Source organism: Podarcis gaigeae, assembly GCF_964106915.1.
Source record: "Podarcis gaigeae genome assembly, chromosome: 11".
Classification (NCBI taxonomy): Eukaryota; Metazoa; Chordata; class Lepidosauria; order Squamata; family Lacertidae; genus Podarcis; species Podarcis gaigeae.
The window spans coordinates 62,106,408-62,132,914 of NC_139687.1; the positions used below are offsets into that span (position 1 = coordinate 62,106,408).

At 48.2% G+C, this 26,507-nt stretch overlaps 1 protein-coding gene across 3 annotated transcripts in view; it reads right to left on the reverse strand.

Moving 5' to 3' along the window:
* Positions 1 to 537: 537 nt before the first annotated feature.
* Positions 538 to 26,507, reverse strand: part of SPMIP6 (sperm microtubule inner protein 6) — a 31,887-nt gene continuing 5,917 nt past the window's right edge. Inside the window, exons 1-7 of one of the 3 annotated variants that reach the window (XM_083702937.1) lie at positions 19,502 to 19,777; positions 17,717 to 17,864; positions 15,519 to 15,631; positions 13,612 to 13,687; positions 10,957 to 11,170; positions 6,585 to 6,674; positions 538 to 689 (exon numbers count right to left, since the gene is read on the reverse strand). In XM_083702937.1, coding sequence (XP_083559063.1) covers positions 584 to 689; positions 6,585 to 6,674; positions 10,957 to 11,170; positions 13,612 to 13,687; positions 15,519 to 15,631; positions 17,717 to 17,864; positions 19,502 to 19,636 — 882 coding nt within the window. In that variant the 5' untranslated portion in view covers positions 19,637 to 19,777 and the 3' untranslated portion in view covers positions 538 to 583. Of the gene's footprint in view, positions 690 to 6,584; positions 6,675 to 10,956; positions 11,171 to 13,611; positions 13,688 to 15,518; positions 15,632 to 17,716; positions 17,865 to 19,501; positions 19,778 to 26,507 lie in introns of those variants that run through there. The other 2 variants (XM_083702938.1, XM_083702936.1) reach the window with 2 other exon arrangements.

A 26,507-nucleotide genomic window follows, 5' to 3' on the forward strand; every position in this document is an offset into this window, starting at 1 on the left:
AGCCACACTTTGGTCCCGGCCGGTGATTTGGTTGCTGCAAAAGTTAAGCTCTGGTTTTCCCAGTAGTGATGTATGGAAGTGAGAGCTGGATCATAAAGAAAGCTGATCGCCGAAGAATGGATGCTTTTGAATTCTGGTGCTGGAGGAGACTCTTGAGAGTCCCATGGACTGCAAGAAGATCAAACCGATCCATTCTGAAGGAAATCAGCCCTGAGTGCTCACTGGAAGGACAGATCCTGAAGCTGAGGCTCCAAGACTTTGGCCACCTCATGAGAAGAGAAGACTCTCTGGAAAAGACCCTGATGTTGGGAAAGATGGAGGGCACAAGGAGAAGGGACAACAGAGGACGAGATGGTGGGACAGTGTTCTTGAAGCGACCAGCATGAGTTTGACCAAACTGCGGGAGGCAGTGGAAGACACGAGGGCCTGGCGTGCTCTGGTCCAGGGGGTCACAAAGATGCGGACACAACTAAACGACTAAACAACAACAAGTGAAAGGAGGAACTCTGCGAGGCCAAGGGACGGACGGAGGCGCAGTTAGTCACCAGCGGCAATTTTAATGGCAGCCTGTCTCAACTCTCTACTACCAACACGGTGGATGGGGGAATGATTCCGAAACAAATTCAGGATGAATGATAAAGCTGTCCCTCTGTGCCCCTCCAGCCTTCTTAAAATGGCTTGTATCCCACCTGGCAGGGAGAGAGAAAGAAAAAAGGTTTTACATGGAGCAGAATATGACTTTGATTTGCAGACTGCAATTGTGTGTGTGTCTTTTTGACCTCCGGGTCCCATTGCTGGTCAGACACAACTTAATGGGCCACATATGAGATACACAACCCCATACGACACACGTGCAGACCACATACACACTCACCACATGCAGAATCAGAATATGGTAGAGAAGGGACTCCACGGGTCATCTAGTCCAACCCCTTGAGATGCAGGAAATATGCAGACATATTTTTCTCTCACATTATTTCAGTAAGGGGCCTCCCAAGCTGTCTCCATTGTACTTAGCTGGTAGCGATGCACACTTACTTATTTATAACAAATATTTTATAACTAACTTTTTTTTAAAAAAAACTTTATTTCTCTGGAGACGCACAAAAATTCACTATGTAAATCTGTATTCCCATATGTGCACCACGACTTAGAACAGTAAACCTCTATAAACCTTTGAAACTGGTCTTTGGTTTTCTGGAGATTTTGGAAACGCAATGAAGAGCCCTCCTTCTCCCGCAAAGGTATATTTGTGCTTTGTTCCTCTTGCCAGTCCTGATTTGTGAGCCCATTTTTCCATAAGGGCAATACGCCAAGCATGCTCTCTTGTACCAAGCATTCAAGTTTCCCCTCTTTAAATGTGTAATTTTACTTATATCATTAAACACTTGCCCAAAATTTACTACCTTTGGACATGTCCACCACAACAGCCCATATAGCTGCCTCTTTCTCCCTTGTGCCAACACATTGGTGAAGTATTTTTTTATTGTATACAGTGGTATCTTGGTTTGCAACCATTTTGGATTACAACCACCTCAAACCCGGAAGTGCGTATCCCTTTTTTTGGATTACAACCCATTTTTAAAAAATTACAACCAATTTTTTTTGGGGGGGAAGCCCCATTGGCGAAAGCGCGCCTTGGGTTACAACCTGCTTTGCTTTACAACCAGACCTCCGGAATGGATTATGGTTGTAAACCAAGGTACCACTGTATATGAAAGTTTAACTGAGGTCAAGTACTATTTCTGCGTTGTCTTCAACATTATTTCCTTGATGGTGGCTGAGATAGTAAAAACAACCTAAAGAGCTAATTATGTCCATGACTCATTTCTGAAGGACCACTTTTCCATCTTCCTTCCTTCCTTCCTTCCTTCCTTCCTTCCTTCCTTCCTTCCTTCCTTCCTTCCTTCCTTCCCCTTCCAGACTATTCACCTCTCCTTCTGGCACAGGATTCCAGATTCCAGACCGGTGTCAGCACACAAACGGAGCAATTTTGCACGAGACACTCCCTTTTTCCATAAGTAGGACTGATTTGCATCTGTGGGGGTGGAATCTGCATTCCTCTCAAACGCAATTTGAACGTGCTTCTTTTGGCACATTCATTTTCACTTCCATCACTGAATCCAAGGAGACATGGGGACGGGGGGGGGGGGGCTGTTAAGCAGACTTTATCTAACCAGTCACACTTGGACCAGCTCAGCTTTTGCAAAGATATGACATCACTTTCTTGACGCTCAATATGTCCACGCGCCTGGAGGTTTGTTATTTTACTGCTACACTTTTGGAACTGCAAATACTGAAATCAGACGTGAACTCAAAACTGCCAACCCAAGCTCAGAATTTACGCCACAATTGCGATCATCTCGCTGAAAGCTCTGCAAGACACAGAAGGCAAACTGACTAGTACAGGGTAGTCACAGGGCAGAGCTCCAGGAGAGGATGAATAAGAAGGGCCTCTCAGGGGCAGGAACATTATGAGTGCGACCAGGAAAAAGCTTAAGGTGGATATATCTTCCCTCCTCTACCTTTTTCCTTGTGTGTTATGTCTTTGTGAGTGCAACCAAGGAAAAACTTAGGATGGAGACCCACAAGACACAGTACATCTATGCATCTTCCTTCACCTCCCTTTTCCCTTTTTTGCCAGGTCTTTTTAGAGTATGAGCTGGAGGAGAGGGACTACTTAGCACTGATTAGTTCTGTAAGCTGCACTGAGAAACGTATTTGGTTAAACGGGGTTAAAGTGTCAAGATGGCAATGTAAGCAACAGCCTCTAGCCTTTCTTTTTAATTTTTAACTTTTGTTGCTGGCCTGTTTTATGCTTAAAGGGCAGGTTAGAAGTGTCTTCAGTAAACAAACCATCTATGCATCCTGTGAACTTTAGAACGAATCTTTATCCTAATCAAGGCTTTTGTCCTAATCTGGCTTTTCTTGTGAGTGCTGCAACATCGCAGGAATCCGAAACCTGGAAATGTCCAAGGCCTGGGGCTGAGAGTTGGTTGCTGTTCCCCTTTGCCCCCCACCTGACTGCTGTTGTGGTCCTGCTATATCCATATAGGTGTTTTATCTGGAACCACCAAAACACCCCAATGGCCCTGGAGGGAAAAGGAAAGGTGGATATATACCATATCGGCCCGAATATAAGCTGCACCCACAAATAAGCCACACCTTTAAAATTCAAGGGGGGGGGGGGGGAGAAAAAAAGACAATACCCGAATATAAGCCGCTCCCTTAAAATTGGGTTACAGCAGGCATAGGCAAACTCCGGCCCTCCAGATATTTGGGACTACAATTCCCATCATCCCTGACCACTGGTCCTGTTAGCTAGGGATGGTGGGAATTGTAGTCCCAAACATCTGGAGGGCCGGAGTTTGCCTATGCATGGGTTACAGGGTGAAAATCGCTGCGGTTGGTAGAATTGTAACTCCGAGCCTATTTAAGCCTTTGATCTTGCAAGCCCACAAAGGTTACCGTACAATTGCTAAAATCACAAATTGGTATTAAATTGCTTCAATTCCGCAGCCACTCACACCTGCAAATGGCCAATGAACAGTCTCAAGCTCGCAAATAAGCAATAAAACATTTTTTGGGTCCGTTTTACCGTATATCTATTTCGGCAGCAGTATCGTAAAAGCCAATTTTTGTAAGGTCGCAAATTTAAGCCACACTTTAACTTTTCATGGTTGGAATTTGGGGGGGGGGGATTGCGGCTTATATTCGGGCCAATACAGTATATATTTCCCCCCAGGTATTGAGAGACATGCCTGCTCAACACATACCTGTCAAATTGTTCATACTGCCTCCCCATTGCCTTCATGGTGAAGCTCCCAATTAAATGCCCTCCATGTAAGGATTTCGGAAAGTGAAAAACCAGATTTTATTTGTACTGGCAGAGAGAGGTAGCCTCCAACTGCCTGGCAAACAGAGAAATCCACCTCATTTCCAAGACACAGATGCACAGAAGCAATTGCTACGGCAGCCTTTGCCAGTCTCGTGCCCTCCAGATGTTTCGGATTACGATTCCCATCAGCCGCAGCCAGCTGGGGGGACCAAAACATCTGGAAAGCACTAGGCTGTGGAAGAATGGCTTAGTCAATCCCTGCAGTATATCTTCTGATATTCTTCAGATAAACCTTGCAGAGGGGTGTATGGGGTGGGGGAGGGACGCAGGTGGCGCTGTGGCTTAAACCACAGAGCCTGGGACTTGCTGTTCAGAAGGTCGGCGGTTCGAATCCCCGCGACGGGGTGAGCTCCCGTTGCTCGGTCCCAGCTCCTGCCAACCTAGCAGTTAGAAAGCACCCCAAAAAGTGCAAGTAGATAAATAGGTACCGCTCCGGCGGGAACGTAAACAGCGTTTCTGTGCGCTGCTCTGGTTCGCCAGAAGCGGCTTAGTCATGCTGGCCACATGACCCGGAAGCTGTACGCCGGCTCCCTCGGCCAATAAAGCGAGATGAGTGCTGCAACCTCAGAGTCGTCTGTGACTGGACCTAACGGTCAGGGGTCCCTTTACCTTTACCTATGGGGTGGGTGGACACACGTTGTGCTACTTCTGAAATAGTCTGTCCACCTTTGGTCCTCACCCTGCACTCAGCTCTTACCCGTGGCTCCTAGAAGTTGCCAGCACAAAACAGTGTCCATTTCCTGGGAGCAGCTTTGACTGGCTAAGCCAGGTGAGGGCAGCCGATAGGTCTCAAGCCCTCATCAGTGAGGGTGAGAAGGGGGTCCTGTTGTCTGGGACCACCCTTACACACTGCAGGGGCGAACAAGGGCGTTGTGACACCTAGGGTGGGGCATCACAATGTAGGGCACATGTCCACATGGACGGTGACAGGACCTTTCCGTTGCCGCTCCAGCTGCATGTGGAGGATCACGGCACTGTCAGTCCAGCGCTGGAGCAACGCTGGTGGCAAACCTCTATGTACAGCGCATGTGCGTCGTCGTTACGTACAGCACCAGTGGCGTAGCGTGGGGGGTGCAGGGGGGGCTGGCCGCACCAGGCGCAACATCTGGGGGGGGTATGGTTAGGGGGTGCAAATCCACGGGTTAGGGGGCGCAAATTACTTGCCTTGCCCCGGGTGCTGACAACCCACGCTATGCCACTGTACAGCACATGTGTGTGACGCTGCACATGCGCTGTACATAGTGCTTTGCTGCTGGCACTGGGATCCTCTATTCGCTGGCTGCGGGATCCTCCACATGCATCTGCAGTGGCGCAATGGCTGCCCACGCTGCCACGAGCCCTCGCGGGGTGTCTTCTTGTCATCCCCCCAGACATGGCACCCGGGGTGCGTTGCCCCCTGTTGTGACACCACTGACACACTCCCCAAGCTCGCACCCCAAGGAGGTCACTTTGGTGCTGCTGACGCAGTGGTTTGACTTCACTCCTGGAGGCGCACTCCACTGTCTCTTGAGAAAGACGCACTAGAGAGCCAGTGCTGAAAACATCGCCCAGAGGTCCGCTGTGTGACTTTTGAAACCTCCCTTGTCTGACAGCCTCATTGCTCCTGCTGGAACAAGGCAGGCTTGCGCTCATCCCACAGCAGAAGGTAGCATCTGTGTTTCAGTTGTACCAGTCAACCAAGATTGATGGTGTAACCTAGTCTCCCTTGACCGGATCCAACAGGCACAGATCCTATCCAAGGTGGCATTTTTCCATCTCCGCCATATCAAGCAGTTGGTCCCTTACCTTTCTCGCCCTGATCTGGCCACAGTGATCCATGCGACGGTCACCTCCAGGCTTGATTATTATAACTCTCTCTACACGGGGCTGCCCTTGAAGCTGACCCAGAAACTCCAGCGGGTGCAGAATGCTGCGGCGAGGCTCCTTATGGGTTCCTTGTCATGGGATCACATTCATCCAGTGCTTTACCAACTGTACTGGATCCCGGGGGAGTATAGGGTCAGGTTTAAGGGGCTGGTTTTGACCATTACAGCCCTATGTGGGCTAGGACCCACGTACCTACGGGACCGCCTCTCCTGGTATGCCCCGCGGAGGACCTTAACATCCACAAATAACAACACTTTGGAGGTCCCGAGCCTCAAGGAGGTTAGCTTGGTCCCAACTAGGGCCAGGGCCTTTTCAGCACTGGCCCCGATGTGGTGGAACGCTCTGTCCCAAGAGACCAGGGCCCTGCGGGACTTGACATCTTTCCGCAGGGCCTGCAAGACAGAGCTGTTCCACCAGGCCTTTGGTTTGGACTCGGTCTGACCCTTATGTTTCCCTTCCCTTATGGTCTTGATTTATCTGCTATTTTAAAATGAGGCTGCATTTTAAACTGCATTTTAACCTGTATTTTAAATTGGTCCCCCCCCTCTTTCCCCCCATTATGTTTTTACTGTGATTTTATTGGTGTTAGCCACCCTGAGCCTGGCTCTGGCTGGGAAGGGCGGGGTATAAATAAAATAATAATAATAATAATAATAATAATAATAATAATAATAATAATAATAATAATCTGGTTCGCTGGCAACCAAGCTATCCTTGGTCCCTATCCTATCACGAGGTTTGGCAACACACATCCCTTGTGAGCAACCACGCTTCCCCAGCCCAGCTCCTTCCCGTCACCAAACCTGTCTGGGTTCCTTACCTAAGGTTCATATACGGGAAACCAGGCGGCAGGTCGGGCATTCGTGCACAAAGAGTCATCTCGTGGTGGTGGTCGTAGTACGGGAAATTCCTGGGAGAGCAGTGGGGGAAAGAGAGAGGTTGCCATTAAAGGGCTGCAGGAGAGCTTGGCTGGCATCTCAGCGGGGAGGCAGGTGGATCAGAGCTAGAGCCATGGGGAAGAACTTGGAGGGGAAGGCAGGACACTATAGAGAAGAGCTGCATTGCAGGATCAGACCAAGACCCAACCAGCCCAGTGTTCTGTGAACAAGAGTGGTCAACAGCTTCTCACAGCCAGGGCGCAAAGTTGATGACCATTTCCTAATGTGTTGGGTGTGTGTGTGTGTGTTGTTTTTGGTTCCCAGTAGAGGTACACTGCTTTTGCACATGGAGGTTCCACTTAACAATCATGGTGAATTAACAATCATGGCTAATTGACCCCTCCCTCCCAGGCTGCTGGCCACTTAAGACACTTAGGTCCTGAAAGACCTACATTGGCTCCCAGTACGTTTCCGAGCACAATTCAAAGTGTTGGTGCTGACCTTTAAAGCCCTAAACGGCCTCAGTCCTGTATACCTGAAGGAGCGTCTCCACCCCCATTGTCCAGCCCGGACACTGAGGTCCAGCTGCGAGGGCCTTCTGGCGGTTCCCTCGCTGCGAGAAGTGAGGTTACAGGGAACCAGGCAGAGGGACTTCCTGGTGGTGGCGCCTGCCCTGTGGAACGCCCTCCCATCAGATGTCAAAGAGATAAACAACTACTTGACATTTAGAAGACATCTGAAGGCAGCCCAGTTCAGGGAAGTTTTCAATGTGTGACATTTTAATGTATTTTTAATCTTTGTTGGAAGTCACCCAGAGTGGCTGGGGAAACCCAGCCAGATGGGCAGGATACAAATAAATAATAATAATAATAATAATAATAATAATAATAAGGCAAAGAAGTGGAGGTGAAAGAACTAGGAAGTGGCTCCCACTATTGGGGTGTCAGAATTAAAATTTAGGAGGATGGATCTTATATTCTAAGCCAAAGGAGGAAAGTTGCTGAATTGCTTGACAGCCTGAAGCTGCGAGAAGCCAACACAGTAGCCACACCAATGACCGTCGATTTCCTGGAGAGCAAACATGAATCAAAGCTCTTGCCTGACCACAACCAGTGCAGGTCAACAATAGGGAAACATTTGCACCTTACCACTACAACGAGACCAGACCGAGCCCTCATAAAAAGAGGAGCAAAGCGCTGTGGGTTAAACCACAGCTTGCTGATCAGAAGGTCAGCGGTTCAAATCCCCGCGATGGGTTGAGCTCCCGTTGCTCGGTCCCTGCTCCTGCCAACCTAGCAGTTTGAAAGCACGTCAAAGTGCAGGTAGATAAATAGGTACTGCTCCAGCAGGAAGGTAAACAGCGTTTCCGTGTGCTGCTCTGGTTCGCCTGCTGGCCACATGACCCAGAAGCTGTACGCTGGCTCCTTCGGCCAATAAAGCGAGATGAGCGCCGCAACCCCAGAGTCGTCCACAACTGGACCTAATGGTCAGCGGTCCCTTTACCTTGACTATGAACTGTTAGGCTGATGGGTTGCTGACCAGGCTGGAGGCGCTAAAGATTACAAGGGAACCTGGTGGGTATGTCTTTATGTTTGGAAACGGTCCCCTTTCTTACGGCAGTTATAAAGAAGGATGTGTAGCTTTGTCTTTCACAGAGTCAGTGTATGCAGCTGCGACTGAGCATGCAGAGAGCTGGCCTGGCGGACTATGGATTTGGGGTTGGCGCAGGAGAAACCTATTCGACAGATGAAAGACAAGCAGCGCTTTTCCAAAGGTATTGCAGAGCGAGAAGTTCAAGGGAAAACCAAGCACATCAGGGGGTCGGGGTCGGGGTCGGGGTGGGTACCACTGCCTGCGCAATGGCCTAGTTGAATTGGCCTACAATCATACCTCGTGTTGCGTTTGCTTCATGTTGAACGTTTTGAGGTTGCGTCCCGTGGCAACCCAGAAGTACTGGAAAGGGTTACTTCCAGGTTTCGCCGCTCGCACATGCGCAGACACTCAAAATGACGTCACGCGCATGCACAGACGCGACGAATCGTGACCCATGCACGCACAGACACGGGATGCATTCTGCTCATGTTGTGAACGGGACTCCGGAACGGATCCTGTTTGTAACCGGAGGTACCACTGTATTGCCAAAGAGATGACCGCTGGCATCTTCACCAAACCTCGACCGAGAGATAGTTTTGAAAACCTTTGAATCGAAGATGGGACTTTGGGTGCTTTAATAAAACTGTGCATGCAATTGCTGCATTTGCCCGAGAAGGGGCTTGTGGGAGATTAGCAGCCAAATCTAACAACACATATTCTTGCCAGTTAGCATGTGTAGGAGTTAAGATCACAGAGCTGTATTGCTGATAGGAAGACTCAAGCCATAGACATGTAATTGGTAGAGAGGGCTCTGTGTGTGAGGTCATTTCCCCCTCAGGACAGGAGGGGAAAGGAACATAATAATAATAATAATAATAATAATAATAATAATAATAATAATTTATTATTTATACCCCGCCCATCTGGCTGGGCCTCCTCAGCCACTCTGGGCGGCCTCCATAGAAACCAAAAATACAGTAAAAGTACAGTGGTGCCCCGCAAGACGAACGCCTCGCAAGACGACGCCTTTCGTCTAGCGGGTTTTCCGTTTTGGAGGCGCTTCGCAAAACAAATTTCCCTATGGGCTTGCTTCGCAAGACGAAATGTCTTGAGAGTTTTTCCGACTTTTTTCCCCTCCCCCCCTTTTCTAAGCCGCTAAGCCGCTTATCAGCTGATCCGATAAGCCGATAAGCCGCTAAAAGCCACTAAAAGCCGCTAAGCCGCTAATAGCGCTAATCCGATAAGCCGTCAATGGGCTTGCTTCGCAAGACGAAAAAACCGCTAGATGAAGAGAATCGCGGAACGGATTCTTTTCGTCTTGCGAGGCACCACTGTATTTCCTGTTCCCCCTCCTTCCCTCTCTTCGATCAGTGCTCGGAACAGACATATTCAGGGAAGTTTTTAATGTGTGACATTTTAATGTATTTTTAATCTTTGTTGGAAGCTGCCCAGAGTGGCTGGGGAGACCCAGCCAGATGGGCGGGGTACAAATAATAAATTATTATTATTATTATTATTATTATTATTATTATTATTATTATTAGTCTAACTGCTCCAGCTCACACACATGCATGCCTGAGGCTATTCCTTCTGCAAATGCAAGTATTTTACCTGCAAATTTTTACTGCTGCGGTTGCTGACAACCCAGTGCATAGCTATGAGTAAGTAAACTCCATTTTAAACTTACTTCACAGCCTGCTGTCTGATTCTTTGTTAAGGGGGGCAAGAAAAGGGGGAACCATCTTGCTCCGCAGTTGGACTTGTTCAAAAGAAGGCTTTGCAGCCTAATTCATACGCTTTTAATTTGCTGCTAAGGACGGGACTTTCAACTCAGCCTCGCATTTAAATGCAAGCAGTGAGCTGATGTTCTGTCCATTCAACACAAACATGTGGGCACCTGGGGGGATGAATTGCAATTCATTTATCCTCTCCTACCTATTAAAACCCACCCCACAGGAGGACACCTTGCAGTGTGCACCCTGTGTATATGTTCCAATGAGGAGCTTATGGCGGAGTCTGTGATGGCCTGGGACATGGGCTCAGACTCGGAACCAGAGGGGTCTCAATCCGCACTGGATCCTCTGCTTCAGGCATCACCTGAACCAAGTCTGTTGCCTGATCCTGAAGAGTCCTAGTCTGCACAGGTTCCCCTGCAACAAGCACCAGCTGGGCCGAGTCAGGGGCCTGAGCCTGCCCTGGCTCCAGATGTGGGGATTCCCTCGTTGCCTCCAGCTGGGCCATCACTTACAGCTGCTCCTGTTGGATCAGGGGAGGCTGAGGCGGCCCCTGGGTCTAGTAACCCACCAACATCTCCTGAGCTGCAGAGACTGAGGTCTGAGAGAAGGAGAGACCTGAGGACTCGCAGGAGGAGTGCTCGCCTTCGGGCGAAACAGGGAGGTGAGTCGCCGGGGGATCAGGACCGGCCGTTACCCCCCCAGAGATAAAAGGCTGTCAGACCCCGCCCCAGGTTGCGGGAGCAACATTGCTGTATGCCAGATCCTGTCCCTGTCCTTGCCTGGTTTCCTGCCTCGTGCCCTACCTTGGCCCTGTCGGACTGACTCCTAGCAGAACCTTTGGATTCTGGACTGGACCTGGACTGTGTTTCATGGGTTACCCCCACGCCCAGCACAGAGTCTTTTCTATGCCCCCCTTTCCAAGCCCCCCCCCTGCAAGAGCCCTGAGGGGGAGGAGTTGGGGTGTGGTCTGCAAAACCCTCCGAACCTTACAATCTTCTCAACTAGCTGGCTGATCTGTCGCTCGTTGGTGGGCGCCCCGTCGACGTAGTAGTCCATTCCTCGCAAGCAGTAATGGCGTCCCGTGCAGGGGCTGTAGTAGCCTTGATAAGGCATTCTTCCCGGGATGGTGTAACGGTGCTGTATGGACGGAAGCTGCTTCCGAGACAAGCTGTTCAGCATGTTTACCACCACTTCCCGTTCTGAAGAAAATGGGTGGGGAAGAGAGAGAGAGGAGAGCTCGTGCCCCTGGAAAACTAGGAGGGAGTTTTATGTGCGAGTGCCTGGAGGCGGTTGGAGAATGGATGGCGGCCAATGGATTGAGGTTGAATCCTGACAAGACAGAAGTACTGTTCTTGGGGGGCAGGGGGCAGGCTGGTGTGGAGGACTCCCTGGTCCTGAAGGACCAGGTGCGCAGCCTGGGAGTTATTTTGGACTCACAGCTGTCTATGGAGGCGCAGGTCAATTCTGTGTCCAGGGCAGCTGTCTACCAGCTCCACCTGGTACGCAGGATGAGACCCTCCCTGCCCGCGGACTGTCTCGCCAGAGTGGTGCATGCTCTGGTTATCTCCCGCTTGGACTACTGCAATGTGCTCTATGTGGGGCTACCTTTGAAGGTGACCTGGAAACTACAACTAATCCAGAATGCGGCAGCTAAACTGGTGACTGAGACCACATAACACCGGTCTTGAAAGACCAACATTGGCTCCCAGTATGTTTCTGAGCACAAATCAAAGTGTTGGTGTTGACCTTTAAAGCCCTAAACAGCCTCGTCTCCACCCCCATCGTTCTGCCCAGACACTGAGGTCCAGCGGCGAGGGCCTTCTGGCGGTTCCCTCATTGCGAGAAGTGAGGTTACAGGGAACCAGGCAGAGGGCCTTCTCGGTAGTGGCACCCTCCCACTAGATGTCAAAGAGATAAACAACTACCTGACATTTAGAAGACATCTGAAGGCAGCCCTATTTAGGGAAGCTTTTAATGTGTGACATTTTAATGTATTTTTAATCTTTGTTGGAAGCCACCCAGAGTGGCTGGGGAAACCCAGCCAGATGGGTGGGGTACAAACTATTATTATTATTATTATTGTTATTATTATTATTATTACTACAGTGAAGTGAACACTCGGACGCAGGTTGCCTGCCAGCCAGCCAAGTAAACCAGTTGGTTCAGGGCAACAGAGAAAAGGAAGCCCTTTTTCTCGCAGTGCACAGAATTGCAGAATTGGAAGGGAACCCATGGGCCATCTAGACCAACCCCCTGCAGTGTAGGAATCACAGCTCAATTTAAACTAGGGGCATTCGCAATGATTGCTTGTGATGACAATAGCTGCTAGCTAGGTGCCTTTAAAAGGGATTGTTATCCAAGCTGACAGATGACGAAACTTGCCGACGGCTATTAGGCCAAGACAGTTAAACTCTCCAGGTTCAGAGGGAGTATACTCTCAAAAGATGAGCTGCTGGTCTTTATGACCCCCCCAAGCATCTGGTGACTGGAGAGCCACAGTTCAAGAAGGACACTGACAAACTGGAACGTGTCCAGAGGAGGGCAACCAAAATGGTCAAAGGCCTGGAAACGATGCCTTATGAGGAACGGCTAAGGGAGCTGGGCATGTTTAGCCTGGAGAAGAGGAGGTTAAGGGGTGATATGATAGCCATGTTCAAATATATAAAAGGATGTCACATAGAGGAGGGAGAAAGGTTGTTTTCTGTTGCTCCAGAGAAGCGGACACGGAGCAATGGATTCAAACTACAAGAAAGAAGATTTCACCTAAACATTAGGAAGAACTTCCTGACAGTAAGAGCTGTTCGACAGTGGAATTTGCTGCCAAGGAGTGTGGTGGAGTCTCCTTCTTTGGAGGTCTTTAAGCAGAGGCTTGACAACCATATGTTAGGAGTGCTCTGATGGTGTTTCCTGCTTGGCAGGGGGTTGGACTCAATGGCCCTTGTGGTCTCTTCCAACTCTATGATTCTATGATTCTATGAGATTGAATGCTGGATCAGATGGGCTTTAAGGACAATGATGGGTAACTAAGAGACCTGCAGGATGACGTGGAGCAAACTAAGGGAAGGGCCATAGCTCAGGCATAGAATATTAGCTCTGTATGAAGAAGGTTGTGGTTCAATACCCAACCTTTCTGGGCAAGGCTAGGAAAGTTTTCCTGCCTGAAACCCTGGAGAGCCTCTGTCCATCAGTGCAGACAGACAGCATTGATTCAGTATAAAGCAGGTTCCTATGTTCCTAAACAGGGACGCAGGTGGGGCTGTGAGTTAAACCACAGAGCCTAGGATTTGCCGATCAGAAGGTCGGCGGTTCGAATCCCTGCGACGGGGTGAGCTCCCGTTTCTCGGTCCCTGCTCCTGCCCACCTAGCAGTTCGAAAGCACGTCAAAGTGCAAGTAGATAAATAGGTACCACTCTGGTGGGAAGGTAAACGGCGTTTCCGTGCGCTGCTCTGGTTCGCCAGAAGCGGCTTAGTCATGCTGGCCACATGACCCGGAAGCTGTACGCTGGCTCCCTCGGCCAATAAAGCGAGATGAGCGGCACAACCCCAGAGTCGACCATGACCGGACCTAATGGTCAGGGGTCCCTTTAACTTTACTATGTTCCTAAACCAGGCAGGACGTGCAAGATCACAGAGGAGTTACCGTAATTGTTGAGACGCTCAGGTTTCGGAGGGTATTGCATGGGCATCCCACGAAGGATCGACTCTAACCCAGCCTCCTGCAAGGAAAGATTGCAACAGCGTGAGCCCGTTTCTCTGGGATTTATGCAGGGACATGTGCATTTGGCACGATGCAGCGCAATGCTCAAGTTCAGGACCCCATGTCCCCCTCAATGCTCCATGGAGGCAGGAGAACCGGGGCCCAAACTGGGGAGAGGAATTTCACGAGGAACCAATGTAAGGTTCTGCCAGTGTGGTGTAGTGGTTACGAGCGGTGGACTCGTAATCTGGTGAACCAAGTTCGCTTCCCTGCTCCTCCACATGCAGTTGCTGGGTGACCTTGGGCCAGTCACACTTCTCTGAAGTCTCTCAGCCCCACTCACCTCACAGAGTGTTTGTTGTGGGGGAGGAAAGGAAAGGAGATTGTTAGCCGCTTTGAGACTCCTTAGAGTAGTGATAAAGTGGGATATCAAATCCAAACTCCTCCTCTTCTTCCTCTAGGCCGGAAGAACCAGCTGCACAAATTTAAGCTGGGGGACGCTGTTTGACAGTGGGAGCAACTCCTTTAGAAGGTGCTGGGCTCTCCTTCCTTGGAGGTTTTTAAGCAGAGGTTGGGTGGTCATCTGTCAGCGACGCTTTAGCGGAGCATTGCAGGAGAGGGGTGGACTAGAGGACCTCTGGGGTCCCTTCCAACTCTATAATTCCTCACCACAAGCACCTGCCGCCCAAGGCTGCTGCCCGGCTCTGTCTGATGGTGGAGCTGGCCTTCCTTAAGAGTAACCAAACAATTTAACCCCTGTGTTGCCAACAATAGTCAGCACTATCCAAGCCAACACCATGACCAAATACAATGATACAATATCGATATACACTCTTTATATAACATGAAATATATGAAATCACATAAACAGAAAACTTCTGAATCTCTGGAAGTCACAAAATATGCACTCTTAAGGGATTCTCTAGAACACATAAAACCAAATAAACATAAGTCTTATAAGTCTCTGAAAGTCTTTGAAGACTATGCAAGTCTCTGAAAGCAGCAGTGTATCAGATTCTTATCTGGTGAAAACAAGCTGTAAAGCTTTGTCTATGGCGTCCAACGCTCCCAAAGTAGTTCGCAAACAGACGTTGTGAACAGTGATTCCGGATATACCCACTGTTTCGTGGAATTCTTCTTCAGCGCAGCAGAAGGATACAGAATTGCTTCATAAATCCATATATATGGTGAATGGAAAAGTACTGTGTTTTTCGCTCCATAAGACACATGTTTTCCCTCCTAAAAAGTAAAGGGAAATGTGTGTGTGTGTTATGGAGCGAATACAGGCGGGAGGCTCTGCTCAGCACTCCCTTTCACAAGCCGCGTGGAGCGTGTGTGTGGCTTTTGGGGCCTTTTCCCCAAGGAAAAGGTGCAAGCGCCGCACACACACTCCACGCGGCTCGTGAAAGGGAGCGCTGAGCAGAGCCTGGGATGCATACAGGCCCTGCTCAGCGCTCCCTTTAAAGAATATTTTTCCCCCTTGCATTCCCCCTCTATAAACTAGGTGCATCTTATGGTCAGGTGCATCTTATGGAGTGAAAAATACGGTATAACAACAATTGCTATGGAGCAGTGGTCATACGTCAGTGGTTATAAGACATATTTATTTGGTTTTATGCTTTCTAGAGAATCCATTAAGAGTGCATATTTTGTGACTTCTAGAGTTTCTGTTTATGTGATTGCCTTGGATATTACTTGCTAAGAGTCGCCTTGCTTAAGAGCGACTTCGCTGCAGCCCGGCCCTCTGCCGCTCTGCTACCAGGTGTGCAGGGGCAGTTCCTGTCCACAGCAGGGGCCTCCTTTCGGACCTTCACCCCCCCCCCAGATCTCCGCGGAGTCACGAGGCTTACCCGAGGGATCCGTGGAAGGTATGTGGTGTATCGATTCCACGCCGCGCTGTTGTAGGGCCCCGTTCTCCACGTTGCGTACCTGTTGTCACCGATGAAGACCGGGTTGATCCTCTCTGCGATTTAAAAAGGAGATGGGAGAGTTTTGCAACCAGGATTGAGGATGGAAAGCCCAGAAGGGGCAAAAAAAGAGGAAGGAACGCGACACTGAGGACCAAAGCGTTTGTTATACAAATCTATGGCACTACTGTGTTTGCCGTACCGTGGGCAGTTCTGGTCGCCTCGCCTAAGAACGGATGCTGTAGATTTGGAAAAGGGTCAGAAAAGGGCCACCAAAATGATTGAGTGGTTTCGGCAACTTCCCCAGGAGGAAATGTCACAGCTTTGGGGACTTCTCTGTTTAAAGAGGTGATAGGAGCGTGTAAAAATCCTGTATTGCATGGAGAGAGCAGATGGAGAAAAACTTCTCTCTCTCTCACGATGCTGGAACTCAACAGGGACATCCAATGTAGGTGAATGATTCAGGACATGTGAAATTAAGTGCGTAAAAACTGCTGCCTATCTCAGCAGGTACTTTTTCTTTTTTTAATGCCTCTTATAGAAAATTATGGGACACGGGTGGTGCTGTGGGTTAAACCACAGAGCCTAGGACTTGCCAATCAGAAGGTCGGCAGTTCGAATCCCCGCAACGCGATGAGCTCCCGTTGCTCGGTCCCTGCTCCTGCCCACCTAGCAGTTTAAAAGCACATCAAAGTGCAAGTAGATAAATAGGTACTGCTCTGGCGGGAAGGTAAATGGCGTTTCCGTGTGCTGCTCTGGTTTGCCAGAAGCGGCTTAGTCCTGCTGGCCACATGACCCGGAAGCTGTACGCTGGCTCCCTCGGCCAATAAAGCGAGATGAGCGCCGCAACCCCAGAGTCGGCCACGACTGGACCTAATGGTCAGGGGTCCCTTTACCTTAACCTATAGAAAATTATGTTCCATCTCTACTGTCAGGGGCAGGGAATAAGAGTCAATGGGGATCACAGGCTGGTTTACCAGCTCTGCCTGGTTCACCAACGATGGTCGTTCCTGGACAGGAATAGCCTGAGAGCACTGCAGTCTATGCCTTCCAAACCTCAAGGCTGGATTACCAATGGGTTCAAGTTACAAGTCAGAATCTCTTTTCTGGTAACTCGTATGCCTAATCAATGCCTGCTTTTAACCTTTTCAAATATGGATTTCAGCTGTATGGTTTTATGCATACATAATTGTAAGTTGCTTTGACATTTTTAAAAATGAAATTGTTGTTGTTGTTGGTTGTGTCCGCCTCTTCATGACCCCCTGGACCAGAGCACGCTAGGCCCTCCTGTCTTCCACTGCCTCCTGCAGTTTGGTCAAACTCATGTTGGTAGCTTCGAGAACACTGTCCCACCATCTGGTCCTCTGTCATCCCCTTCTCCTTGTGCCCTCCATCTTTCCCAACATCAGGGTCTTTTCCAGGGAGTCTTCTCTTCTCATGAGGTGGCCAAAGTCTTGGAGCCTCAGCTTCAGGATCTGTCCTTCCAGTGAGCACTCAGGGCTGATTTCCTTAAGAATGGATAAGTTTGATCTTCTTGCAGTCCATGGGACTCTCAAGAGTCTCCTCCAGCACCAGAATTCAAAAGCATCAATAAATATTTTTTAATAAGTCATAGAATCATAGAATTGTAGAGCTGGAAGTGACCCCTAAAAGCTTCCCAGGTGTCAAAAAGGGTTATTTATGTATGCTACTATGGCGGCCCATGTTTTGTTAGCCCCAAAATGGAAATAAGCGAGGTCCCAACCAAAGAAGAATGGCAACTTAAACTGATGGAATATGTGTAGCTTGCAGATCTAACTTACAGAATAAGAAAACAAGAAGAACATTCGTTTAAAGAAGATTGGAAAATGTTTCTTGAATATATGGGGGAGGGAATTGTGTACACTTGAAAACGTCGGCAGCATTAAGATCAATTCAAAAGTGTAAATAAGTTTTGATGGAAGTAATAACGGAATACTGAACGGTTTATTTAACATAAAATATGCAGGGATTTACACTATGCAAAATGAACCATGGGAAGAGAAGAAGGGAAGTCATAATATTTTAAGGTTGTTTAAATGTATATTCTGAATTGTAAAACAGAAAATTTAACAAATATATCTATGGAATCAACCCCTTGTGCACAAGTAAGTGAAACGTACCTTCCTCCCTGGTCACCCAATATTTGTACGGCCGGTAAGCTGTTGGGTCTATGCAGTTCTTATAGGTGTATTCCTGCACTGCCTTCTTCACCATATTCTCCAGGCGGTTTTGGTCTATCGGGTGGTCGATTCTGGGCACAGTCAAGCCCTACAAGGCAGAAAAAAGACTAATGAACCCTCGGTTGCCCTGTTTGGGCGTGTTGGTGATCTGGTGGCCCTGGGCAATTCGCTTCCTGCGGGGCTGGAGACCTCTCCAGGGGCTGTTGCTGGACTCTCAACCATCCTGGCCCATCAGCCAAGTTGGCTAGGGGCTACTAGGAGCCTGATAACCTTAAGGTCCATGAATAACCATAGTTTAGAGGTCCCGGACCCTAAGGAAGTCAGACTATCCTCCATCAGGGCCAGGGCCTTCTCAGTGATGGCTCCGACCTGGTGGAATGCTCTGTCCCATGAGACCAGGGCCCTGCAGGATTTAACCTCCTTCCGTCGGGCCTGTAAGGCAGAGCTATTCCACCTGGCCTTTAATTTGAATTCAGCCTGATCTTTTATTTCCCTTCTCTTCCCTCCCCTCCCCTTTTATGAAGATCACCCGCTCTGGGATCCCACAGCTAATTCTCTCCTGGCCTCCTCGCTGGCCCAAGTAGGACCAATTCCAGCTAGCCCTGGGGATCATCTAATGCTTATTAGATGGATTTCTCCTAAACTGATTTCTGAACTTTGAATTTTATTGTTATTCATGTTTTTATACTGTATTTTATGCTGCTTTTACAATTAGGTGTTTTAAATTTGTTAGCTGCCCTGAGCCCGGTTTTTGAACCGGGAAGGGCGTGGTATAAATAAAATATTTATCGCTGGCCCAAGTAGGACCAATTCCAGCTAGCCCTGTGGATCATCTAATGCTTATTAGATGGATTTCTCCGAAACTGATTTCTGAACTTTGAATTTTATTGTTATTCATGTTTTTATACTGTATTTTATGCTGTTTTTACAATTAGGTGTTTTAAATTTGTTAGCTGCCCTGAGCCCGGTTTTTGAACCGGGAAGGGCGTGGTATAAATAAAATATTATTATTATTATTATTATTATTATTATTATTATTATTATTATTAGGCAACTCTAGCAGTGGCAGGTCAGCTGTGTTGGCTATTTGCAGACTAGTTGCACTGCAGAAGGCGTGCTGGGGAAACCACACATTACAAGGAACACAAAATAACTTTAGCTAGGTTTTAATAACGAAAACAAAAACTCCTTTTACATTAATTATAATATATCATTAAGCATAACCCATCCACCAGAGTACTGAGAGAGCTAGCTGCTGCTCTTGATATACTATGCCTAATTGCTGATACAGCTTAATTAACACAACTTAACAGCCAGTGGCGTAGCATGGGTTGTCAGCACCCGGGGCAAGGCAAGTAATTTGCGCCCCCCTAACCTGTGGATTTGCGCCCCCTAACGCTAACTCCCAGATGTTGCGCCCGGTGCGGCCGCCCCCCCCTGCACCCCCCACGCTACGCCACTGTTAACAGCACCTGCTACACTGCTTCACAGCTGTAAAACTGGGTCACGTTATTTGCTATGGCCCTTAAAGAAATACACATCTTGCGGAAGAATAATGAATCTTCAAATTTAAAGAGACCATTCAACAAGCTGATCAAAGTGGTTGAACACATACGGATCTCCTCCGTACTCTGGTCCCAAGTTCTTTAGAAAAGCAACTCTTTTTCGAAAAGTTCCTTTCTGTCCTCACCACCCCCTTGACTCCGGACACACGTCAAGATTTACCTTGGACACGAGGTGGCTCATGTCGCCCATGCTGAGATTGGGCTCCTTGTAGGAATTGTCGGTGCGGCACGGCACACGGTAGGAGTCCCTGTAGGTGCTGATGGGGGTGTCTGTCTTATGCGCAAAGATGAACATCTCGCCACAGGTTGGCCTTCCCTGAAGATTTCCGCCTGGGGACCTAAACTAAACTCTCCGCTACGCTAAGAGGTTTTCTAGCAAAAGGGCTTTTTCCTCCCGCTACGCCACGCTAAAGGGTCCACTAAACAGCGAGCGGTGCGAGTTTAAGGTAAGAAAATAGAAAGGGGACACTTTGCACTCTAGTAACAAACTACAACCTGCTAATGGCTCTCTAAACTCACAGCCTCCCTCCCTGACACTGACCCTGTTTGCATCAGCTGTGATGTCACAGTCAGGGAGGGGGGCATAATACAGGTGAGCTAAAAAAATGGCGGGGGTGTCGGGCATGGGGACTGTGTCAAAGGGCTCGAGAACAAGGAGAGATTTTCCCCTGGAGTGTAAATGCGTAACAAGAACCGCCACCGTCCCCCTGCTTAGATTGGGCCAAGTGTCCATTGAGTCTTGTATCCCAGAACCATCAAATTCTAGGGTCCCCAAGAGGCGTCCAGTCCAACCCCTCCTGCGGTTTTGTACGAAATGCTCACTTAATACAATACACTTCTGCACCTCATTTTCACACAAAGCAGGTCCAACAAGCTATATCCAGCCTTTCCAATCCGTTTCAGACTTCTGCCAGCTGACTTAATTGCACGTTGCTAATTTATACATAAACCCTGCATGTCGTTAGAAAAGGGTCCTACCGTGGCTTTCAGATCAATAATGCTAATAAAAAAAAACATCTTAGGTTTGTGATCTAAAAAGCATGACACAGAAAGAACCATGCATGGGGAGGGAGGAGGAAAAAGCAAAACCCACACGCCATTTCTTAGCTACAAGGGCCAGCGGGGTTGGGAAGCAGTTTTTTTAAAAGCTGCTTTGCCTAGTATTTAAGTTGGATGCAATAGTATAGTTTCAGAGAGATATATTTAAGCTAGACTTTTTGAATTACTTCTCAGTGGAGTAAGAGGCAAGGGTGAGGGGACACAACAGATTATAAACTTATGCATGACATGGAGAAAGTTGATAGAGAAGGCTTTTCCTCCCTCCTTCATAATGCTAGGACCCGTGGATATTCCGTGAAGGTGAATGTTGTAAGTTTTAGGGCAGATAGCACTTCTTCACCCAGCGCAGAGTTAACCTATGGAACTCCCTCCCACTGGAAGCAGTGATGGCCACCAAACTAGATGGCCTTAAAAGAGGATTAGACAAATTCATGGGGGAAGAGAGGGCTGCTACCCTTCTCCTTCTGTGTTGGAACTCCTATTTGGGGACTTCCCTGGCTTTTTTCTGGCCCACGTGGGACCAGTCTGGATAGTTAGCCTTGGTGAAGAGTTGACGTTTTCATCCCCAAAAAAGTTTTTGATTGAGTTTCCACTGAAATGAGGCTGCATTTTAATGTTGTATTTTAATCTTGTTTTTAAGTTGTATTTCAATCAATTGTTTTTATATTTGGTGTTAGCCGCCCTGAGCCTGGTCTTGGCTGGGGAGGGCAGGGTATAAATAAAATTATTTATTATTATTATTATTATTATTATTATTATTATTATTATTACTCATGGCTAGTAGCTGGGGTGGCTCTGTTCTGCATCCCCAGCAATGCTTCTGAATACCATTTGCTGGGTACCACAGGAGGGGAGAGTTGCCCTTGCGCTTGGATCCTGCGTATGAGTTTCCCACAGATGATGCTGCACAAGTTGGGCCATGGGTCTGATCCAGCAGGGTTATGTTCCTCTCCCCAAGATACCCTCACAAAGCCACTTCCATCCTGCAGAGGAGGTGGGCTTGCGGGCGTAACGGCACAGCGCGATTGGGGGAATCCCCGGCCACATCATCCCCTGGCCAGCAAATCGGCTGGCTTGGGGGGCGAGGCCTGCCCTACTTAACACAGTGCCTGGGGATCTCCCTCTTTCCCCACCTACCAGCTGCTCCTGTTTCCCACCCTCTCACCCTTTATAGGTTTTCTTCCTTGACCTTGCTATGGACCTTGGTTGGTCGCCATTGAGGGGCCTGGTAGGAATTTTTCCACTTGGCAAATTGGCACCAGCCACTTGGTTTTCACCTGCCTCGTAGCAAATCGTCACAACTTTCTTGATATTAGCAGTTAGGCATTGGTATTGCTCTGTAGATCGAAGAGGGGAGGAAGTGCCATCACCTGCCCCACATATTGAAGGGTAGTCTGATAAAGGATTCCGGGGGGCGTGGCCCTGTCCGAAGCCTAGGGAGGTGAGGGCCTAAGGCACACCCCCTATTGGTTCCTAGTTGCTGTGCATCAGCAGGACTCCCCCAACTAGTGGTTAACCCTTCCCGGACTTCAAGCGGACGACTGGACCTAATGGTCAGGGGTCCCTTTACTTTAACCTATAGAAAATTATGTTCCATCTCTACTGTCAGGGGCAGGGAATGCCTGGGAATAAGAGTCAATGGGGACCCCTGACCATTAGGTCCAGTCGTGGCTGACTCTGGGGTTGCGGCGCTCATCTCGCTTTATTGGCCGAGGGAGCCGGCGTACAGCTTCCGGGTCATGTGGCCAGCATGACTAAGCTGCTTCTGGCGAACCAGAGCAGCGCACAGAAATGCTGTTTACCTTCCCGCTGGAGCGGTACCTATTTATCTACTTGCACTTTGACGTGCTTTCGAACTGCTAGGTTGGCAGGGGCAGGGACCGAGCAACGGGAGCTCACCCCGTCGCGGGGATTCGAACTGCCGACCTTCTGATCGGCAAGTCCTAGGCTCTGGGGTTTAGCCCACAGCGCCACCCGCATCCCTAGGACTTCCCCTACTGCTGGTTAACCCTTCCCGGACTTCAAGCAGATGGGCTGAACCCGGATATAGACAGGACCAATGCCTAAGCCAATACCGCTCATCACCTGTAACCAATAAAGTTGTGGCCTTACAGTATTTAGTCCATTAACATTAATAATTGTGTTATGTGTCTTTATTTCCACTGGGGGGGGGGGGAATTCGCCACGCAAGAGAGAGCCTTTACTGATGCTTCGCTTTCCCAAGCCGTCTGTGTGAAAGCCAGACCCAGCAGAATTAATCGGAGCCTTGAGCAGCACACAGAGCTACGAGAGGAAGGAGGAAAAGAGTGTTGTCCTTTTTCCAGCTTGCTCCTTCAGCTCCACAAAGTGAAGGTGCTGGTGATCTGGCAACTACCCTCAGCACTTCAGGACCTAAAGTTGGAAGGAGCGACTGGTCCGTGTGCGTCTCAGAGCGTTTGCAAGCGTCAGGGAGAGAGATGAAGGGCACCGTGTTGGTGACACCTGCCCTATCACAATCTCTCCCAAATATCTGGTACTTGAAGCAAGGTGTCCCTGTTCCCCCAGTTAAAATTGGAGGCGCACCTCCCTCTTCACTCAAGAAAGATACAGAAATAATAATAATAATAATAATAATAATAATAATAATAATAATAATAAAACATTTTTATTTATACCCCAACCCTCCTGGTTCAAAAACTGGGCTCAGGGCGGCTACCAACAAATCTAAAACACTTTAAGACACTTAATTTTGAAAACAGTATAAAATACTGTATAAAAACATGAATAACAATAAAATTCAAAAATCAATTAGATAATCCCCAGGGCTAGCTGGCTGAGTTGGTCCTATTTGGGCCAGCGAGGAGGCCAGGGGAGAATTAGATGTGGGTTCTCAGAGCGGGTAATGTCCATAAAAGGGGAGGGGGAGGGAAGAGAAGGGAAATAAAAGATCAGGCTGAATTCAAATTAAAGGCCAGGTGGAATAGCTCTGTCTTACAGGCCCGACAGAAGGAGGTTAAATCCTGCAGGGCCCTGGTCTCCTGGGACAGAGCATTCCACCAGGTCGGAGCATTCACTGAAAAGGCCCTGGCCCTGGTGGAGGATAATCTGACTTCCTTAGGGCCCGGGACCTCTGTTGTTGTTGTTGTTTAGTCGTTTAGTCGTGTCCGACTCTTCGTGACCCCATGGACCAGAGAACGCCAGGCACCTCTGTCCTCCACTGCCTCCCGCAGTTTGCTCAAACTCATGCTGGTAACCTCGAAAACACTATCCAACCATCTCGTCCTCTGCCGTCCCCTTCTCCTTGTGCCCTCCATCTTTCCCAACATCAGGGTCTTCTCCAGGGAGTCTTCTCTTCTCATGAGGTGGCCAAAGTACTGGAGCCTCAGCTTCACAATCTGTCCTTCCAGTGAGCACTCAGGGTTGATTTCCTTCAGTATGGAGAGGTTTGATCTTCTTGCAGTCCATGGGACTCTCAAGAGTCTCCTCCAGCACCATAATTCAAAAGCATCAATTCTTCGGCGATCAGCCTTCTTTATGGTCCAGCTCTCACTTCCATACATCACTACTGGGAAAACCATAGCTTTAACTATACGAACCTTTGTTGGCAAGGTGATGTCTCTACTTCTCAAGATGCTGTCTAGGCCTGTCATTGCCCTTCTCCCAAGAAGCAGGCGTCTTTTAATTTCGTGGCTGCTGTCACCATCTGCAGTGATCATTGAGCCCAAGAAAGTAAAATCTCTCACTACCTCCATTTCTTCCCCTTCTATTTGCCAGGAGGTGATGGGACCAGTGGCCATGATCTTCGTTTTTTTGATGTTGAGCTTCAGGCCATATTTTGCGCTCTCCTCTTTCACCCTCATTAAAAGGTTCTTTAATTCCTCCTCACTTTCTGCCATCAAGGTTGTGTCATCTGCATATCTGAGGTTGTTGATATTTCTTCCGGCAATCTTAATTCCGGCTAGGGATTCATCCAGCCCAGCCTTTCGCATGATGAATTCTGCATATAAGTTAAATAAGCAGGGAGACAAAATACAGCCTTGTCGTACTCCTTTCCCAATTTTGAACCAATCAGTTGTTCCATATCCAGTTCTAACTGTAGCTTCTTGTCCCACATAGAGATTTCTCAGGAGACAGATGAGGTGATCTGGCACTCCCATTTCTTTAAGAACTTGCCATAGTTTGCCGTGGTCGACACAGTCAAAGGCTTTTGCATAGTCAATGAAGCAGAAGTAGATGTCTTTCTGGAACTCTCTAGCTTTCTCCATAATCCAGCGCATGTTTGCAATTTGGTCTCTGGTTCCTCTGCCTCTTCTAAATCCAGCTTGCACTTCTGGGAGTTCTCGGTCCACATACTGCTTGAGCCTTCCTTGTAGAATTTTAAGCATAACCTTGCTAGCGTGTGAAATGAGTGCAATTGTGCGGTAGTTGGAGCATTCTTTGGCACTGCCCTTCTTTGGGATTGGGATGTAGACTGATCTTCTCCAATCCTCTGGCCACTGCTGAGTTTTCCAAACTTGCTGGCATATTGAGTGTAGCACCTTAACAGCATCATCTTTTAAAATTTTAAATAGTTCAGCTGGAATGCCATCACTTCCACTGGCCTTGTTTTTTGCAGTGCTTTCTAAGGCCCATTTGACTTCACTTTCCAGGATGTCTGGCTCAAGGTCAGCAACCACACTACCTGGGGTATACGAGACATCCATTTCTTTCTGGTATAATTCCTCTGTGTATTCTTGCCACCTCTTCTTGATGTCTTCTGCTTCTGTAAGGTCCTTTCCACTTTTGTCCTTTATTATGGAAATCTTTGTACGAAATGTTCCTTTCATATCTCCAATTTTCTTGAACAGATCTCTGGTTCTTCCCATTCTATTGCTTTCCTCTATTTCTTTGCATTGCTCGTTTAAGAAGGTCTTCTTGTCTCTCCTTGCTATTCTTTGGAAATCTGCATTCAATTTCCTGTATCTTTCACCATCTCCCTCGCATTTTGCTTGCCTTCTCTCCCCCGCTATTTGTAAGGCCTCTTTGGACAGCCACTTTGCTTTCTTGCATTTCCTTTTCATTGGGATGGTTTTCGTTGCTGCCTCCTGTATAATGTTACGAGCCTCCATCCATAGTTCTTCAGGCATTCTGTCCACCAAATCTAAATCCTTAAACCTGTTCCTCACTTCCACTGTGTATTCATAAGGGATTTGACTTAGATTGTATCTTACCGGCCCAGTGGTTTTTCCTACTTTCTTCAGTTTAAGCTTGAATTTTGCTATAAGAAGCTGATGATCTGAGCCACAGTCAGCTCCAGGTCTTGTTTTTGCTGACTGTATAGAGCTTCTCCATCTTTGGCTGCAGAGAATATAATCAATCTGATTTCGATGCTGCCCATCTGGTGATGTCCATGTGTAGAGTCGTCTCTTGTGTTGCTGGAAAAGCGTGTTTGTGATGACCAGCTTGTTCTCTTGACAGAACTCTATTAGCCTTTGCCCTGCTTCGTTTTGATCTCCAAGGCCAAACTTGCCAGTTGTTCCTTTTATCTCTTGACTCCCTACTTTAGCATTCCAATCCCCTATAATGAGAAGAACATCCTTCTTTGGTGTCACTTCTATAAGGTCTTGTAAGTCTTCATAGAATTGGTCAATTTCAGTTTCTTCAGCACAAGTAGTTGGTGCATAAACTTGGATTACTGTGATGTTAAAAGGTCTGCCTTGGATTCGTATCGAGATCATTCTATCATTTTTGAGATTGCATCCCAGTACAGCTTTCACCACTCTTTTGTTGACTATGAGGGCCACTCCATTTCTTTTATGGGTTTCTTGCCCACAGTAGTAGATATGATGGTCATCCGAACTGAATTCACCCATTCCCGTCCATTTTAGTTCACTGATGCCCAGGATGTCAATATTTATTCTTGCCATCTCATTTTTGACCACCTCCAACTTACCCAGGTTCATGGTTCTTACATTCCAGGTTCCTATGCAATATTTTTCTTTACAGCATTGGACTTTCCTTTCGCTTCCAGGCATATCCGCAACTGAGCGTCCTTTCGGCTTTGGCCCAGCCGCTTCATCAGCTCTGGATCTACTTGTACTTGCCCTCCGCTCTTCCCCAGTAGCATGTTGGACGCCTTCCGACCTGAG